Source organism: Apiospora hydei, assembly GCF_038363865.1.
Source record: "Apiospora hydei strain CBS 114990 chromosome Unknown utg000008l_segment0_segment0, whole genome shotgun sequence".
In the NCBI taxonomy this organism is placed as follows: domain Eukaryota; kingdom Fungi; phylum Ascomycota; class Sordariomycetes; order Amphisphaeriales; family Apiosporaceae; genus Apiospora; species Apiospora hydei.
Window position 1 is genome coordinate 505,945 of NW_027117367.1, and position 15,952 is coordinate 521,896.

At 54.7% G+C, this 15,952-nt stretch overlaps 5 protein-coding genes across 5 annotated transcripts; 2 read left to right on the forward strand and 3 right to left on the reverse strand.

Moving 5' to 3' along the window:
• Window positions 1–944: 944 nt before the first annotated feature.
• PG997_010693 (peptide transporter) lies at window positions 945–3,772 on the forward strand (the record flags this gene model as incomplete). Its single annotated transcript, XM_066815008.1, is given in 9 exon segments — window positions 945–1,352; window positions 1,379–1,939; window positions 2,001–2,117; window positions 2,181–2,462; window positions 2,522–2,781; window positions 2,844–3,019; window positions 3,081–3,370; window positions 3,454–3,503; window positions 3,514–3,772. 9 exon segments carry the CDS (start codon window positions 945–947, stop codon window positions 3,770–3,772), a joined length of 2,403 nt encoding a protein of 800 aa, XP_066664298.1.
• Window positions 3,773–4,255: 483 nt separating this feature from the next.
• PG997_010694 (uncharacterized protein) lies at window positions 4,256–4,542 on the reverse strand (the record flags this gene model as incomplete). Its single annotated transcript, XM_066815009.1, has 2 exons — window positions 4,256–4,431; window positions 4,452–4,542. 2 exons carry the CDS (start codon window positions 4,540–4,542, stop codon window positions 4,256–4,258), a joined length of 267 nt encoding a protein of 88 aa, XP_066664299.1.
• An 865-nt stretch (window positions 4,543–5,407) lies between these two features.
• PG997_010695 (Di-copper centre-containing protein) lies at window positions 5,408–6,761 on the reverse strand (the record flags this gene model as incomplete). The annotated part of the gene is made up of 3 exons (XM_066815010.1): window positions 5,408–5,705; window positions 5,772–5,923; window positions 5,985–6,761. The coding sequence occupies 3 exons, from the start codon at window positions 6,759–6,761 to the stop codon at window positions 5,408–5,410; spliced, it is 1,227 nt and encodes a 408-aa protein (XP_066664300.1).
• Window positions 6,762–11,536: 4,775 nt separating this feature from the next.
• On the forward strand, window positions 11,537–12,215 carry PG997_010696 (uncharacterized protein; the record flags this gene model as incomplete). Its single annotated transcript, XM_066815011.1, has 2 exons — window positions 11,537–11,896; window positions 11,928–12,215. 2 exons carry the CDS (start codon window positions 11,537–11,539, stop codon window positions 12,213–12,215), a joined length of 648 nt encoding a protein of 215 aa, XP_066664301.1.
• A 1,354-nt stretch (window positions 12,216–13,569) lies between these two features.
• On the reverse strand, window positions 13,570–14,730 carry PG997_010697 (uncharacterized protein; the record flags this gene model as incomplete). Its single annotated transcript, XM_066815012.1, has 1 exon — window positions 13,570–14,730. The coding sequence occupies one exon, from the start codon at window positions 14,728–14,730 to the stop codon at window positions 13,570–13,572; it is 1,161 nt and encodes a 386-aa protein (XP_066664302.1).
• Between the last annotated feature and the right edge of the window lie 1,222 nt (window positions 14,731–15,952).

Consider the following 15,952-nt stretch of genomic DNA (forward strand, 5'->3'; position numbering starts at 1 on the left):
GCATATCATGTCGTCCGACGGCGGACGATGTCTCCCGAAGAGCAGAACAGAACATGCACATCAAGGCTGTTCTGCTGTTGGGGGTTGACGCCACTGCGATAAGACTACGATGTTCCAGGAACGTTCTACGACGAGGATCCTCCATCGATAGACTCGAGCCTTGCAGTTCAGCAACCATTGCCACCAATCATTTGACCCCATTCCGATACGACGCATCTTCGAATCAAAACTTTTCCCTCGGCCCGTCCAAGTTGCCCCCGTCCATGATAAGAAACGAGGGCAGGCAATATCTATGCACTGCAGCGTGCATAGATAGATCCCTTGTCCTGGTATCCTATCATCAAGCGAGGAGCGAAAAGGGTGTGTGTCGTGGTGGGTGTGAATGTTTCTGTGTTTGGAGACATATAGTCTTGCCAAGGTTGCATCTGCGTCTGCATCCCAACCTCAAGTTGCAGCTGTTAACAGCACAAGTCGACAGCTACTCCGGAAAAGGAAGGCCATACTTCTTCCGACGCCTGCATGTCAAGGCCTGAGGGCAGACGCCTGGGCATAACGGCATAGGGTGTCGGTTTCCTTAGTATTGCAATGGCGCCTTGATTGGCCATGGACCAGCTCCCGACGACGCCCCCATTCTTGGGTGCCAGGGGTGCGGCAGGGGAGGCGATTAGACTCAATCAATCCAGACCATGGCAAATCCCTAGACCCTATCGCGCCATGGCGGACAGTACCCTATTCTGGGAGTCTTCCAAGATAAGGCGCATGTGTTCGATGCATTCAATCACCCAGTTGTGGCACCTCATTGTACAACCCCCGGTTCTTCCTACAATTCATATTTAACAGTCGACAGACAGCCCTACCAAGCCGACCAAGTTGACATGAACCTGTCACTTCCGCGCTACAAAGCTTGTCGCACCTTGACCTTTGTCTGAGACACGACTTTCAACATGCCCAACGCTTCTGACGATATCGCGGTCGTCGTCGGGGGCTTGAACCCTGTCGAGGGTAGGGTCGTTGAGGTTCCGACCCACCCAGAGATCAATGAGGCACGGGTTCGTCCTCTCCATGCTGTTCCTACTGAAAAGGACCAGTTCGTCGGAGACGCCATCACTGCCGCTATTAGCCCTAGCGAAGGCGATGCGGTTGAGCATGAGAAGGACACGGCTAGCGACGACGTTGTCATCATCACTGGTGCCGATGCTGCCCACCATCTGCTATCGTTGCGAGATGACGGTGACCCTGCCATCACCTTCCGTGGCATGGTCCTAGCTACAATTTTTTCGGGGTTCCAAGCCGTCATGTACCAGATCTATCAGGCAAGTCCTTGTCAACCAACAAGTGTGGCAGGCATGCCTGTGCTCGGGACTAACAACCTTTGCAGTTCAAACCAACCAGTATCACCATTTCCGGCACATTCATTACCCTCATCGCCTACTTCCTCGGCAATGCCTGGGCCAACTTCCTTCCCCGCGGCGACCATTACGAATCTCGCTGGAGGGAGCGCGGTGGCACAGGGAAGCGCCCCTGGTGGATCACCGTCCTGTCCTTCCTGAATTACGGCCCGTGGGGCTTGAAGGAGCACGCCATCTGTGCCATCACGGCCACGTCGGCCTCCAGTGCCGCTGACACAATCAAGGTCTTTGCCGCCCAGGATATATTTTACAACTTACCGCTTAGTGCAACTACTATTGTACTGGCTGTCATTTCCATTGGTCTGTTTGGCTACGGTCTGTGTGGATTGATGCGCCCCGTCGCTGTATGGCATGTCGAGGCTGTCTACTGGAGTACTCTCCCAACTGTCAAGGCGCTCCAAGGCCTGCATTGGCAACACGTGAAGGACTCGAAGCCTATTCGATACTTCTGGTACGCCTTCGGGGGTATGTTTATCTGGGAATGGTTTCCTGCTTACATGTGGCCGTGGCTCAATGCTATTTCCATTCCGGTATGGTCACCCCCTTGCTGACTAACCCATCGCGAGCACCAGCTAATATGAAAGAATATAGTGCTTGGCTTCAATGAATGCTACTGGTAAAACAGCAGCTACGCTTACCAATATCTTCGGCGGCTCGCTTAACAACGAAGGACTGGGGCTCTTCAGCATCTCTCTGGATTGGCAATATGTAAGGGCACTGCCACTCCCAAGATACTTGTCACGGGTACTGACTGAATACGCAACTTTGCAGATCACATCGTTCAACACGTCATTGCCTCTCAAGCTTCAATTACACATGGCCACTGGTTTTGCTGCATGCTTTATCATCATGTCTGCAATCTACTGGGGTGATGCATGGGGCTCCCAGAGTCTCCCATTCATGTCGACGTTGCTTCGATCGGCCGACGGGTCAAAATACCCGATTACAAAGGTTTTTGTCAACGGTGTGCTAGACGAATCCATGCTGGAGAAGTATGGTGTTCCCAGGCTTGCTGGTACGATGGCGTACGGCTTGTTCATTGCCAACGCGGCTGTCAGTGATCATCGACCCCTTTTCATGGCGAGTTGCAGACTGACTGACAGGTTTCCCAGATTGGCGCACTGGTTATGCATTGCATTCTCTTCTGGGGCAAGGATATTGTACGAGCGTACAAGAGCGCACGAAAGGGGGAGTACAACGACCCTCATCACTCGCACATGGCAACGCGCTACAAGGAAACCCCATGGTGGTGGTACGTCGCGGTCCTCGTGGTCAGTTTTGTTCTTGGACTTGTTGTTGTCATCAAGGAGAACATCACTCTGCCAGTTTGGGCATACATCGTGGCACTGTTGGTGGGGACTTTCGTCGCGCCGTTCGTAAGTTATTCTGATATTGACCACCCCTGGATCTGGTCCTGACCTTTCTCCCGCAGAGCACACTGCTGTACTCTCGCTATGGAAACGGCATTGCCACCAACAACCTGTCGAAGATGATTGCCGGTCTCTGTCTTCCGGGGAAGCCCATCGGCAACATGTACTTCGCGGTATGGTCACATAACGTGATTAGCAACGCAGTGAACCTGTCGAACGACCTGAAGATGGGCGAATATCGTGAGTTTATATGACCGTCTCTGGAAAGCATATGATGGCAACTGACAAACCCTGCCTCTAGTCAAAATCCCACCTCGCGCCATGTTCCTCACGCAGATCTATGGTACTATTTTGGGCGGATTCCTCAACTATGCTGTCATGATTGCCATTGTGACAGGCAATCGAGAGCTTCTTGCCAGCAGCAACGGCGACGCTTCTTGGAGTGGCGCCACTCTGCAGGCTTACAACACGAACGCAGCATCCTGGGCCTTGGCCAAGTACTTCTATACGGCAGGAGCACCGTATGTGATGGTTACGGCAGGTATCGCCATTGGAGCCGCAGTCGTAGTCGCACACCGCATCTTGGTCATTGTAAGCAACCTCCCTTTCCCCCTGCCACATTCGACCTCCATGTAGAAAACTTCGTGACTAACACGACAATCCCTCCTCTTTAGTTCCTGCCCAAGATCCGGAACTTCTCCCTCTACGAAATCAACATGCCGCAGTTCATCCAGTTCGCGGGCTACATCCCCCTACAACGCGAGCCAGACGTGCGTCATCTTCAGCCAGCTGATCGCGGGCTTCTTCATCCAGTTCTACCTGCGCAACTACAAGCCGCGCGTGTTCCGCGACTACTCGTACCTGGTGACGGCGGCGTTCGACGGCGCCGCGCTGCTGGCCCTCTTCATCTTGTCGTTTGCCGTCTTCGGCGCCGGCGGTTCCTCGAAGCCGTTCCCCAAGTGGTGGGGGGAACAATGTGGATGGGAACTATGACTTGTGTCCGGTCGTGGAATAGAGGAGTGGGGTGATGATGGTGCTGTTTTCGTGGGTTAGCGAGGCGTTTGTGGAGAAGAGAGAATATACCATGGTGACTGCTTGCGGGCAGTCTGAGTCACGTTCATTGTTCATTTCGTTGGTGGCAGCACCTTTTCGATCTACAGTTCAGTTGACCGTTATATATTTTGAGTCGATACGTCGATGAATATATTGCTTGGTCTACAGCACCCCTCCGTACTCCTCTGTGTGTGTGTGTGTGTGTGTGTGTCTATGCAGTAGATAAGCCCAGTACATGTTGAGCTCATCGGACACAAGACTGAGCCATTCTTCGTAGGCGCATATTTTCGTACGTAACCCATCACCCCCTTGACAAGATCCATCCACTACTGACACCCCTTTTGTACCAAAAGAACCCCCCCCCACACACACACACAAACTTCACCCCAGATAGACAGCGAGGGACTCAGCTCCTCTATCTATCTATCTCTTGTAATACCCCACCAGCTCCTCCTCAGACGCATTATGCGGATGCCGCCGCGCCATCATGTCGGCCCGGCTCGGCTGCGGCCAGCCGCCGCCCTTCTGTTGCCGGCGGCGCGCCCGGTATTTGATGACGTGGGGCCGCAGCCAGACGTAGAGAAAACCGCCGACGATGACTGTCAGGGGGCCCACGCACAATAGCGTGGTATTCCAGGTCCACGGCGGGGATTCGGAGCCTCGCTCGCGGGGGAAGAGGGGGGTCGGGGGTCGGGGTGGTCGGTGGGCATCTTGGGCCGCAGTGTATGGATGTGGTAAGGAGTAAACGGGAGAGACCCAGATAGTGAAATATATGTCTTGAATGGTGTAGAGTTAGGCTTGCTTGTTTGTATAAAGAGGTTCTCCGAAAGAAGCGGGCAGATACGTCGCTCGCTCGCTCGCTCACTCTCAGTCTAGAAGAGGGAGGGTGAAGAAGAGGTCAAGGAGAGAGAGGCTGTAGACATTGGTAGCACAGGGCCCAATTCGAATCCGGCTCTTGGGATCTCATTGTGCGGTGCCCCTCCTTTGTTACCAGATCGCATTGTATCTATCATTGTCTCTGTTGGCTGGGGCGGGAGGTAAAGTAAAGTTGTATGCAGCCGCCGGGCTTTGTTCCTATGGTCAGCTTTTCCAGCTGGCAAGATGATGTCCAGTCGCTCGCTAGAGGTAGAGACCGGGAGTCGGCTGGTCCAAGCAGGTTGAAGGGGGCTATCGGCGAGATTGAGTATAATCATGAAAGCAAAAGGACACACGTCGAGAGCGATTCCAAAGGAGGTCGAACAGATAGATGATATGATAATAGATCTTTATTCGTCATTATATCCCATTAATGACTAGACATTGGAAGCATAACGTGATATAATAATAATATATAAACCCCCCAAAAAGGATCGTAAACATGGGTATCAGCGAGTCATCGCGCGGGGTTCACTAAATAAAATCATGAAGCAAAGCCATTCCCAAAAACTCCAAACCCTATATATGATTGTTGTGGATCTGGGGGAGATGGCGGCTCCCGTCATCTCCATGATAGATCATCCATCAACCATCCACACACACACACACACACACACACCATCACACACGAGGCAACAGTCGAACGAACCCATCCACTACTTAGTAGCTGTAGCGGTAGCAGAGGTATCCTCCCGTGGTGTCAAAGAGATCCCCGACAGTGGTGTCGGGGCGGAGACCCTCGGAGCTGACGATGACGTTGCCGGAGGCGGGCGTGCAGGGGTTGGTCTTGTCGGCGCAGCCGTTGATCTGGGTGAGGCGGTTGTTGGGGTCCGCGATCTGCCAGATGCGGTACGCGTGGTCGACGAAGGCGTGGTGGAGGAAGAAGGACGGGTCATTGGGCGAGGTAGGGACGCCCATCATCACGGCGCCAATGCCGTTGTGACCATAGGCATGAGGGCTAGGTTGGGGAGCATGTCAGTAAAGAACATGTATAGTAGCATGTTAAAGGAGGGAGAGCACATACCCTAGCTCAGCACAGTTCGCCATGTCGGAAAATTTGGGATAAGAGTTGCACACGTTGATGAAGTTCTGGTTGCAGTTGGACGTGGAGCTCTCGTCGACACCGCGGGCAAGACATTGGGTACCGCCAACAGTCAATACCTTACCAGCGAAAGCCTGTATGCCATATTAGCTATTGCTCGGGCAGGGGTATGAGGGAAGGGGATAGATGACATACACCGTCCTCAACGCAGAAACCCTGGCCGTTGTTGGCCAAGGGGCAGAGCCAAGGTAGTCCGAGGTGAACATGGGGGCCTTGGAGAAGTGGCCGGCATCGCGGGTCTCGTCCCACCAGGGCAGGGGGCCGGTGAGGCCGCCCTCGGACCGGAGCAGGTCCTCGAAGAGGTGGAGGTAGTAGCGGTGCCACAGCAGGAACTGGGCGACGCCGTGGATGGTCGGGGGTCATCTGGTAGTGGACGGAGACCAGGTCGTCGTAGCGGCTCTTGGCGCCCGCGGCCTCGAACGCCCCCGACGCCGGGAGGTCCATCAGCTTCCGGACGGCCTTGACGAAGCCGCTGCGGTCCTGCTCGCTCATGTCGCGCCACTCGACGCGGACGGATGGGGTGGTGCAGCTGGTGCTGCTGGTGCTGCTGTTGCCGGACTGCCGCGCGTGTAGGCCGGCGGCGGCGGCGAGCTTGGCGACGGAGTTGGCGGCGGGGTGCAGGGCGCCGCCGAGGTAGCTGGCCTTGTCGTGGTCCTTGATGGTGTTCCAGTCGATGTTGGTGGCCGCCGTCGTCTTGGAGAAGACGCTGTCCACGTCGTCCTCGATCTTCTTGAGCGCGGCCTCAAGCTTGGTTTTGGCTTCTTCTAGTGTGGTCGTCTTAAACTTTCCGAACTGGGCTAGGTCGATTGGTTTCGGGGCGGCTCGCTTGGCATCAGAGGATGCTCCTGTAGACGGTACCGCCAGGGCGGATACGGAAGCGGCGCCACACAGGGCGAGCACGGAGAAGCGCATGATGCCTTACAAATACTGTAGATATGTGTATGTCTCGCGGAGCAAGCACCCAAGATCTCAGAAAGATGAAGATGGCGGCGGTGGTGGTGGTGATGGTGTGTGAAGGATGGGTCTGAAGAGGCGGGTAGTGGTGTCGAACCTGCTTAGGGTGCGGCGTTGCTCATCTTCATATAAGAAGGCCGAGGGGGAGAAAAAGGGACACGGCGTTTACCCTAATGCACACAATCTAGACGATCCATGGGAGGCGGCTGTTGGACGAAGGGGGAAGTGGACGAGAAAAAGCGGCCTGGTGGTTGTTGGCCGGCACCGCTGAGCGACACGAGCGACGAAGAAGAACCCATCCGTGGTGCGCAATGGAGTCGAGATCGTCAGCGACGGAGGGGTGAGCTACGGGCTAGGCGGGTAAGAAAGTGGTCGAGTCGAGCGAGTCGAGCAGGTCGAGCGATTCGACCTCCCGAATGGGTAGATGATGTGCACTGCAGTCACTGGTTGTCAGGGATCCGGGATGTGGGCATTTCAGGTTCGGATGACAGCTTTCATTCCTCCTCGGTGTATTTTTTTCGTCGTTAGCAGGTTAGCACTCTCGCACTCCCTGGAGCTTGCGCGTAGTGGTACGCCCGGTGCCTGTAATACAGTGGGTGTGCAATTGTAGTACAGGGCATTGAACAAGTCCATTCTTTCCAATTCAACCTGTAGGGGAAAATAATGATCAATTGGCAGCGGCTCCTGACTCCTGTCTGCATTGAAGCCTTTATTGTAGCTAAATTTATCTGCTTCGAATTGCGACCCCAATTATCTGGATGTCCAACAGGCGTGTCGCTCGTCTATCGTAACGTCTCCTTCAGTAGCCGCTCAATACGACGTCACCGCGTTAAACTGTGGACATTCTCCCTCTCGAAGCTGACTGCAGTTGGCAGTTGACAATGAGGTCATCGCCTCATTCCAATTGATGCTATATCACTGCCTCTACCCAAGCTGCTTGCTTGCTTCTTCTCGGGGCCGTTATCTCACTCCCTCGGGGTGTGCAGCATGTGCAGGTGGCTGCAGTGCTGCTGGGCCTTGGATACGAGATTGTCTGCTGATGCGACCGATTCCCATTGGCGCTACCAATGCCGATCTCCCAGCTGGCCATCGTGGACCAAGCCTAGCCGGTTTAGCTGACTCTAGCTTCCCCAGATTTCATCTCTCCAATCACTGATCGGCAAACACCACCACCACCGCCCCCACTCCCTGACTCCCAGTCTGCTCCCAGTCTGCTCCCACCAAACATCTGGCAGCATCTCGAACCTCGCGACAACTTACGCCGCTTCACGTCATCCACCGCGCGTTCCTCGTCCGTTAACAGCTAGGTGAATGAGAATGGCCGTTTTGCAGTAGTCTCGCAACCTGTTCTCCTTATTATTACCGGCAACGTTTCTTTTTAAGCTCAGTCTACTGCTACCTCCCACCCCTCAGACGAAGGGATCCCCCGATCTTGCAGGGGCCGACATACCCGACCCAAAGGATTTATTGGCGTTGTTCAACCATGGGCCGTATCTCACCTGCTCATTTGCGCTCAGTTGACAACTCATGCCACATGCTGCTGCGCGACACGATGCCCGGCAGGTAACCAGTAACAGTGACCGAAGTCCATTACAGACAGGCGCATTTTGGCAAAGGCAATTGTTGGCGGGGTGGTCGAACACGCCGTACTTGGTGCGGAACACTGCGGGCTCCGGCGGGCATCTACAATTCGACAATGGGCTGTCAGCAGATGTCAACCTACATGTTCGGCGTTTTTGTCTGACATCACGGAGTCATGAAATCCTGCTTAGAAAACCGTTACCGCCAACAGGCCAAAGCTGACGGACGCCACATTGTGACCTCGCAATCGTCCTTTGCATTTGTTGGGCGCCACTGAGCGATGCCACGATATCATGCTGCGTCCCCTCACCTATACGGTAGAAGAAGTTGCTGGTTGACCGCACTTCTGCATGTCTCACCAACTGCATATAACATGCCGCTAGCAGTTGTCAATGAAGACACCCTTGGCAAATCGCTGGATGATCACCAATGGCTCCTTCACCGCCCGGGGTATTCTTTTGGATCACATCTCATCTATTTCTGATAGTCTAAGACAAGCAGATTAAGCTCACGTGGAACAGGGGTTTTCTGTGCCCCTCGTAGCTCTTCTGCACTCTATTCTGGCAAAGTGCTCTCTGTGTCGCTTGCCTTGTAAGCACAAGTGTCTGAGTGGCTTGCCCGATAGACCGATGCCAAAAGAAGTAGGCCTCGTCCAAGATATCTCGGGTATCACCACATCGGTGTTCCACTTCCTGTCTGTTGATTTCGATACAATGCTTGGACATGCCTGGGCCAACCCGGTAGTTGCAACGGCGTTAACGGCACGATATGTTTATTCTGGCGACTCGGCATCTTACGTGCGAACGTGCAAGTGCAAGTGCGAGTGCAAGCGTCGGCAGCACCAATGCAGCGCACGGTAATCAGGGGCATTCTCATCTAACATCTCCTGATCCTCATCTCACCTCCTCCAGGTTGTCTGGATTGGTCCATGGACCACTGTCTGACTGCCCCAAGGTGTCAACTCAATCGGTTCGAGAAAGTAGGCAGCGCCGAACCTCGCTGACCTAAAACGCCCGATCTTGATCTGCTTCGGGGTGGCGAGCCAATCTCGTCCGGCTCCATATGCAACAGCATTGGCGTGGCTTGGTCTGCAACCTGCCACCTGCTATGTGGTATTTGCTTGGAGATCATTGAACACACATCTCACGGTAGTGGTCCAGCGAAAAGGCTTTTTTACGTTAAATTGCTGTCTTCCAAATGCCATCCATAAGTGGCTGATATTAGCGGGATTCAATCGCAGCTACGGAATTATTGACAAGTCCGGCCACCTTTTTTTTTGTAAGGTCCTCTGGAACTGGAAAACACCCACCTCCCCTAATTCACAACTGATAGTCTTGACGACCATCACACGACAAAACAATGAGACGATCAAGACCTTGAGAATCAATCAGTATGCAATTAGGTGGGACCAGATGGCGACAAAACGTTGGGCTGATGAAAAGACAAAAAGAAACACCGACGCGAGCAGGATTTGAACCTGCGCTCCCGAAGGAAATAGATACCTAGAACCGAAGATTCAATTCTAGTCTATCGCATTAGACCACTCTGCCATCGCGCCCCATTATGATGGATCTTTTGGATCCTTGGATGAAAATTTGTGGCTTACGAGACTCTATGTCGTGGGGAGACTAGGGCTCTGGAGCGTCCAAGCTGTGGCGAGGAGAAATGGCGGATCGGCTGTGCAAGACGCCAAGGTCCCGTTCAGCCCCTCCTGCCTGCTGCTAGCTGCTCAACAAACTGCATGTTAGCAGGACTGCCCAAGTGTTCCACCAGTCAAGCAAGTCAATTAATCCCTTACCTTGATGGCCCTTCCAGACCTTTTCGACGCCGGCGTTCGGTAATACGTTTGCCTCCGGCATATTATCATCTCCGGGTTCAGGGGATTTGCAATCGGTTCAGTCCATCCTAGGCCAGGAACTTGGCCCATCGGACACAAATCGAGGCGGAGCCTGCAAAACCAATGGCAGATCTCAGCACCTATCCCTGATGGACACTAACAAGAATAGGACGGTCATGACTTTTTCAGCTTCTGGGGGCCGCTTCTTGGCCTCTTCGAAAAAGCGCATCCTGCCTCCACGTACTGTATGATCGGAAAACGTGCCGGGGAATGGAGCCCGCCCAGCGCTGCAGGTACTAATCCTTCCGGTTGGCGGTTGGTTCATGACTTCCACAAAAGCCGCGGCTGGTCGCGAGTCCGAGTCGGGTAGTTGGGTGTGGCTATGTTATGCGTTGTCGGGGCACGTACGGAGTAACTGACAACAGCTTCCTTCCATAATCCGACCCCTCCCTCAAGGCCAGTCTGAGAAGATGAGTCCTACCGATCGATCAATGATGCAAACCCTTTGCAATTGGGTAAGGTGCCAGGTAGACCAGGACGTTGACTGTGCAACAGGCAAATTGTTTGTTATTCCAGCTGGTTTCACGCCGCTCTTACCAAAAGTCCTTTTCATCTTATTTCGTCAGTCAGAAGGCCTTCCTCTGCCTAGCCTGGCTGTGTGCGGCACAGCATGGGCTGACCTCGAAAGCTGTCTTACAGCACATCCTGCGGAATGAAGGCCTGCTTACTATTCTGATGAGACATTGCATGCGTGCCCCATAGCAGATCCATTTTTGCGAGGATGTGGCATGAAGTTCATCGCCCCTACTACTTGTGCCTCGATTCCGTTGGTCAGCAGCATCGAACTGTCGCCTACAGTAGCCTGGATAGGACCGGCGCTTGCCCGCTTCAAGGCTGAATTGTCCGCTCCGGCTGGCACTAGATGTGCGATTTGCCCCTGCATTTACTGCATCCATCCTGGATTAGTCGTCATCGTACTGCAGCAGCGTTGGGTGTTTGCTGTGCAGCCGCCTGTTGTTCGCTTGTGTTGCATGCCCCAAGAAGGCAAGCAGGCAGGCAAGCGAACTGCCAGAAATAGCAACCCATACCAATCATGGACGACTGGGGCAGGACAGGCTGCAGCGTATGCATACATATTCATATAAGTATCCCGGCCCCGTCGGGTAAGTAACACTGGTTTCGTTTTGATCTGTCACTCGTCTGCCAATTTATATCTTCGTCACTCGCAACACATCGACGACACGCCTACTTCGCTTGCTACATTCACTATCTGGATATAAAACATCTCAAAGAAAACACCACTCCTCCATACAAGATGTACAACCAAGTTCTCCTCAGCGCCGCCGTTGCCGGCCTCGCCTCCACCGTTGGCGCCACCTACAACCACGCCGCCGCCAACCAGCTGCGCGACCTGACTCAGCCCGCCCACGTCGTCCCGCGCCAGCCCGCCCAGTCCGGCTCGTCGGACTGCGTACAGTCGGCGATGAAGCTGTTCACCGAGCTGCCGCAGCCCACCGGCGCCCTGCTGAGCTACTACGAGTCGGCCACGGCCGAAATCACCGCCACCGCGGTCCCGACCGACCTGGGCCAGGTCTGCGCCATGGCCGCGACCGAGTCGATCCCCTCGTCGCTGTCGGCGCCTCTGTCGAGTTACGAGTCCACCCCTGGTCGGCTGGTACAGCAGCCACACGAGCGACATTGCCCAGCTCATGTCGGTCTGCTCCGCCGATCCCATCGTCAAGAGCGCCGAGCAGCTGCTCGCCCAGATCACCAAGGAGCCCGCCTGCTCATCCCTGCTCGCCAGCGCCACCGGCGCTCTCGCTACCCCGACCGCCACTGGTTCCGGTTCCGGTTCCGGTTCCGGTTCCAGTGCTGGTGCCGGTGGTGCCGCCCAGACCTCTTCGCCTTCTCAGGCTGCGGCGCCTAAGGCCACTGGCTTGGTCGCTGGTGCTGTGGCTGCTGCCGGTTTCCTCGGCGCTGTTGCCATGCTGTAAACGTGGTGCATGGATATGGGCATGGTACGGATGACACGGATGGGTAATGACTAATGGATGGATGTACTATACGAATAGATGGCAGTGTCCTAGTTTCATCGGGACTGCGACTTGAATATATTTTCGTCCCAGACCACTTTACGCATTACTTTCTTGACCTGTCAATAAGTCACTAACCTAGGTACTGTCCATTGCTGTCATAATTTCTCAGCTTTTGCCTAGAGTGAATGTCCATTGAGCCCCCTTTCTCGAGTTGTGCAAACTTCTTACTGCATGCACCCTGCATTCATTGGCACTTAGACATTGCTGTTATGCTATCTCGGATACCGCGGGATGAGTTGCCTACTAACGCTGGCACGAATCGATCAAGTTTCTCATTTCCACCCTTACTACGGAAAAACACGATCGATAGTAGAACATTCTTTTCGCCTTCGGTGTTCTACGACCAGGGCCGATGGGGTGCGCTATTAGTATTCTTTTCATGTTCTGGCGTGGGGCCCACTACGCTGCCAATTCACTAAAAGTCGCTAGCTACATTGCTTGGAACAATTTCTCCCCTGCTTCCACTGCGCCGCAACCGTAGCTAATGCTCCATCGGTTTTTAGGCAGCCGGCTCGCTGCTGGGCCGCTCGCTGATTTTTGTGCCTTTGGGCCGAGTTTGTGCTTGCTTCGTTCAATTGGCAGCGAACCGAGTCGAGTCGTCTGGCCGCGGTAATTTCAGGAGGGGGTAACGGGCCAATTTCGCGTAGCTTGGGGCCGCGTGGTGTCATTCCTTTTAGAGGTTTGGGAAAACGTGGGAGCACGCGGGATGGATGGTGCTTCCTACGTCGTGCGCTTAATTAAGGGTTCCAATTGAACTATGGCAGAAACGACCGCAACTGCAGTTCTTACTGATGTAAACCTGAGAAGACAAGTCAGGCTTGATGATGAATTAGACTGCTGCTGGAATTCAAGATACGTCGAGGGACTCGCTCATCAATGGGAAGAGCGTGTGCATGAAGCCCCATCGCGGCTGCCTGCACCCTTTGAGTTACATGCACACAGCAAACCCTCGATCTCCCCCATGTTGTCGAGATTCTGCAGTTGAAGAACCCAATGCGCCCTTCTCGCGTAAAATTGATAGCTCGCTCCTAAATCAGGGTATATACTTATGAATACAATATGTCTTTGTGCCAAACTGAACGAATTGCCCCGCCAGCCCTCGAATATCCCACCGAGTTTCCTACTCTTACAGTGACCTCCTCTCCCTTCTCCTACCTACCCAGTAGCCCAGCCGAATCCCTTGCATATCGTACATAGATCCCCCGCCCGCTCGTCGATCATTGTGTTAGCCGACACCACCGCCCCCAAGCCCTCAGCACGACGTCCTCGGCGACGCCCGACTCGGCGCGATCCACCACGACCTGGGGAACTCCATCCCCCATTTCCCCATCAACCGTTCCAGCTCCTCGCGCCGCCCGGGAACCACATTCACAAAGATCCGCCCCCTCGCCTCCCCCCTCCGACCGCCCTCGCCCACACCGTCCTCGCTCATCCTTGGCTCCGAATGCACCGCCCCCCTCTCCGGCCCGATCCGAAAGAACGAGCACTCGCCCGCCGCCGCCTGCACCCTGCCCAAATCCGCCAGCGACGCCCCGAGGTCCTGCCGCACGTCCTCGGCCGTCGACGCGCAGCCGACGCAGCGGATCGACGTGCAGGCGTGCTCGTGGGCCAAGCGAGACGCCTCTTTCGCGACGCGCTGCCGCGCCCGGGCGAGCGGCTGGTGCGGCGCGGGGATGAACATGGTCGAGGGCCCCAGGAGCGTGGTGCAGACTTTCCAGTCCGTCTCGAGGTCGAGCTGGTGGCCCTTGTTGGGGCAGAGCTCCTCCTCGTCCTCGCCTGCCTCCTCCACCGGCTTCGGTGCCTTCGGCTTCGACTTTGGCTTGGACTTCGACTTGGACTTGGCCTTCGACTGCTTCTTCGCTGCCGACGTCGGCTGGTGGCCCCAGAACGACCACCTGCGCGGCGTCGTCGGCGAAGGTGATGGCGAGGGCGACGGGCACGCAGAAGACGGCTCAGTACCACTGCTGTCGCTCCTGTCGAAGAACATGTCGTCCGTGTGCCAGCGCGGCCGGTCGTACTCGGCCGTGGGCTCGGTGGCGCGGATGGTGAGCCAGTAATGGCTCAGCCCGTTCTCCGCGACGAAGCCGTTGACGAAGTCGAGGAAGGGCAGGAGGCGGTCTAGGAAGGCCGGGCCCGTCCCTGCCAGCGCCGCGGCGCGCCATTCGTGCAGGCTGGCGGGCAGCTGCGCGCCCGCGTCCGCGCCGGTGGCCGTGTCCAGCAAGGGACCGCAGTAGCTCCAGTAGGCTTCGCGCCTCACGCGGAGCTCTGGCTCTTGGTGCCCTTCATTACTTCCATCACTGCTGCTGTCTTCTGCCACCGCTGCTAATGATCTCGCTGCCTTGTTGTTGTTGTGGTAGTAAGGAATGAAGGCGAAGTCCTCCTCCGTCGAGTAGGATGTGGTGACGAAACCCATATCGGACGAACGAACGATTAGTGGTGTCAGGAGGAGGAAGAACACATGGTTGTTGACAAAGTCACGGATGAGAGGGTGACGTCCTGTGGGTGGGAAAAGATGTGGGGAGGGAGTTGGTAAGTAGGTCAGGATGATCAGCGAAATTGACGTGCCAAGTTGGCATGGGGTTTAAGTACAGGCCGGGATAAAAATAGGTGCTGCCTGGAGAAGGTAAGACTCTATCTAGTGTTCATATTAATGCAGCTACTAATAAGGGCACAGCACAGGTTGGGTGTTATGTATGCATTGGCATTTGGTCGGCGGTGGGCTGGACTCGTCACACAGTCTTGGCGGGAAGCTGACATTGGCGTTGGTTTTTGTTGGTGCCTTGGTGCATTTGCATTGGCGCGGCTCCACCCACTCGGGCTGGCCTGGCTGCAGAAGAAGATGTGCAGAAAGGCGAGAAGCTCACCGGCCGAGATGCATTGGTATTAAGTTGCTTCTGGATGCATGCACATGCGTGGTAGTATTCAATCAATAGCAATTGTACACGATAGACGTTTTAGATTAGTCGCGCAGATGGTTTGTAATCAAGGGTTGGCTATTGGGACTGCTAATTACACGTACACTTGGGCGAACTGTGGTCGGTCGTTGTACGTATTACAACGGAGATTAGGGTGGCGATGACATCCTTCAGGTACTTACAGTGGGACACAGGAGGTCTGCTACGAATAATTATGCAGGAATGCATACTTGTGAAAGTGGTTTAAATGCTCTTGATTGACTTCAAGATACTCTTGATGACTGCTGGTTATCCCATCCCAGTGCCAAACATGCTCTCCAACCAAACCCAAGTCCATTCGATGAATCCAACTTGTCTCTCCAATAATTTCGGGGTATCAAATACCATGTAAACTCCATCAACGCCAGCTCAATATCCAGATATAACCTCCTTCCAGCAAATGCCCCCAAGCCCCATAGCCCTCACCCTGCAATAAAACATTTCCAGCAAGTCCCTGGGATAACCATAAGTCTGAAGCTCAATCCCCCTCTGATGTAAACAGTCCAGCAACTCCAGTGGAAGATGACTGAGATGACCGTGAGTGTGTAGCTCCAATGAGCAGATGAAATATGTGTTGTTGCATGTGATGACTGAAGTGATTGAGTCGAGTTGATAGTAAACTCGATAATAAGTAGGTGCCTAAACTTAGGCCCACCCGAGCCCGCGCTGCCTGCGCTCCCG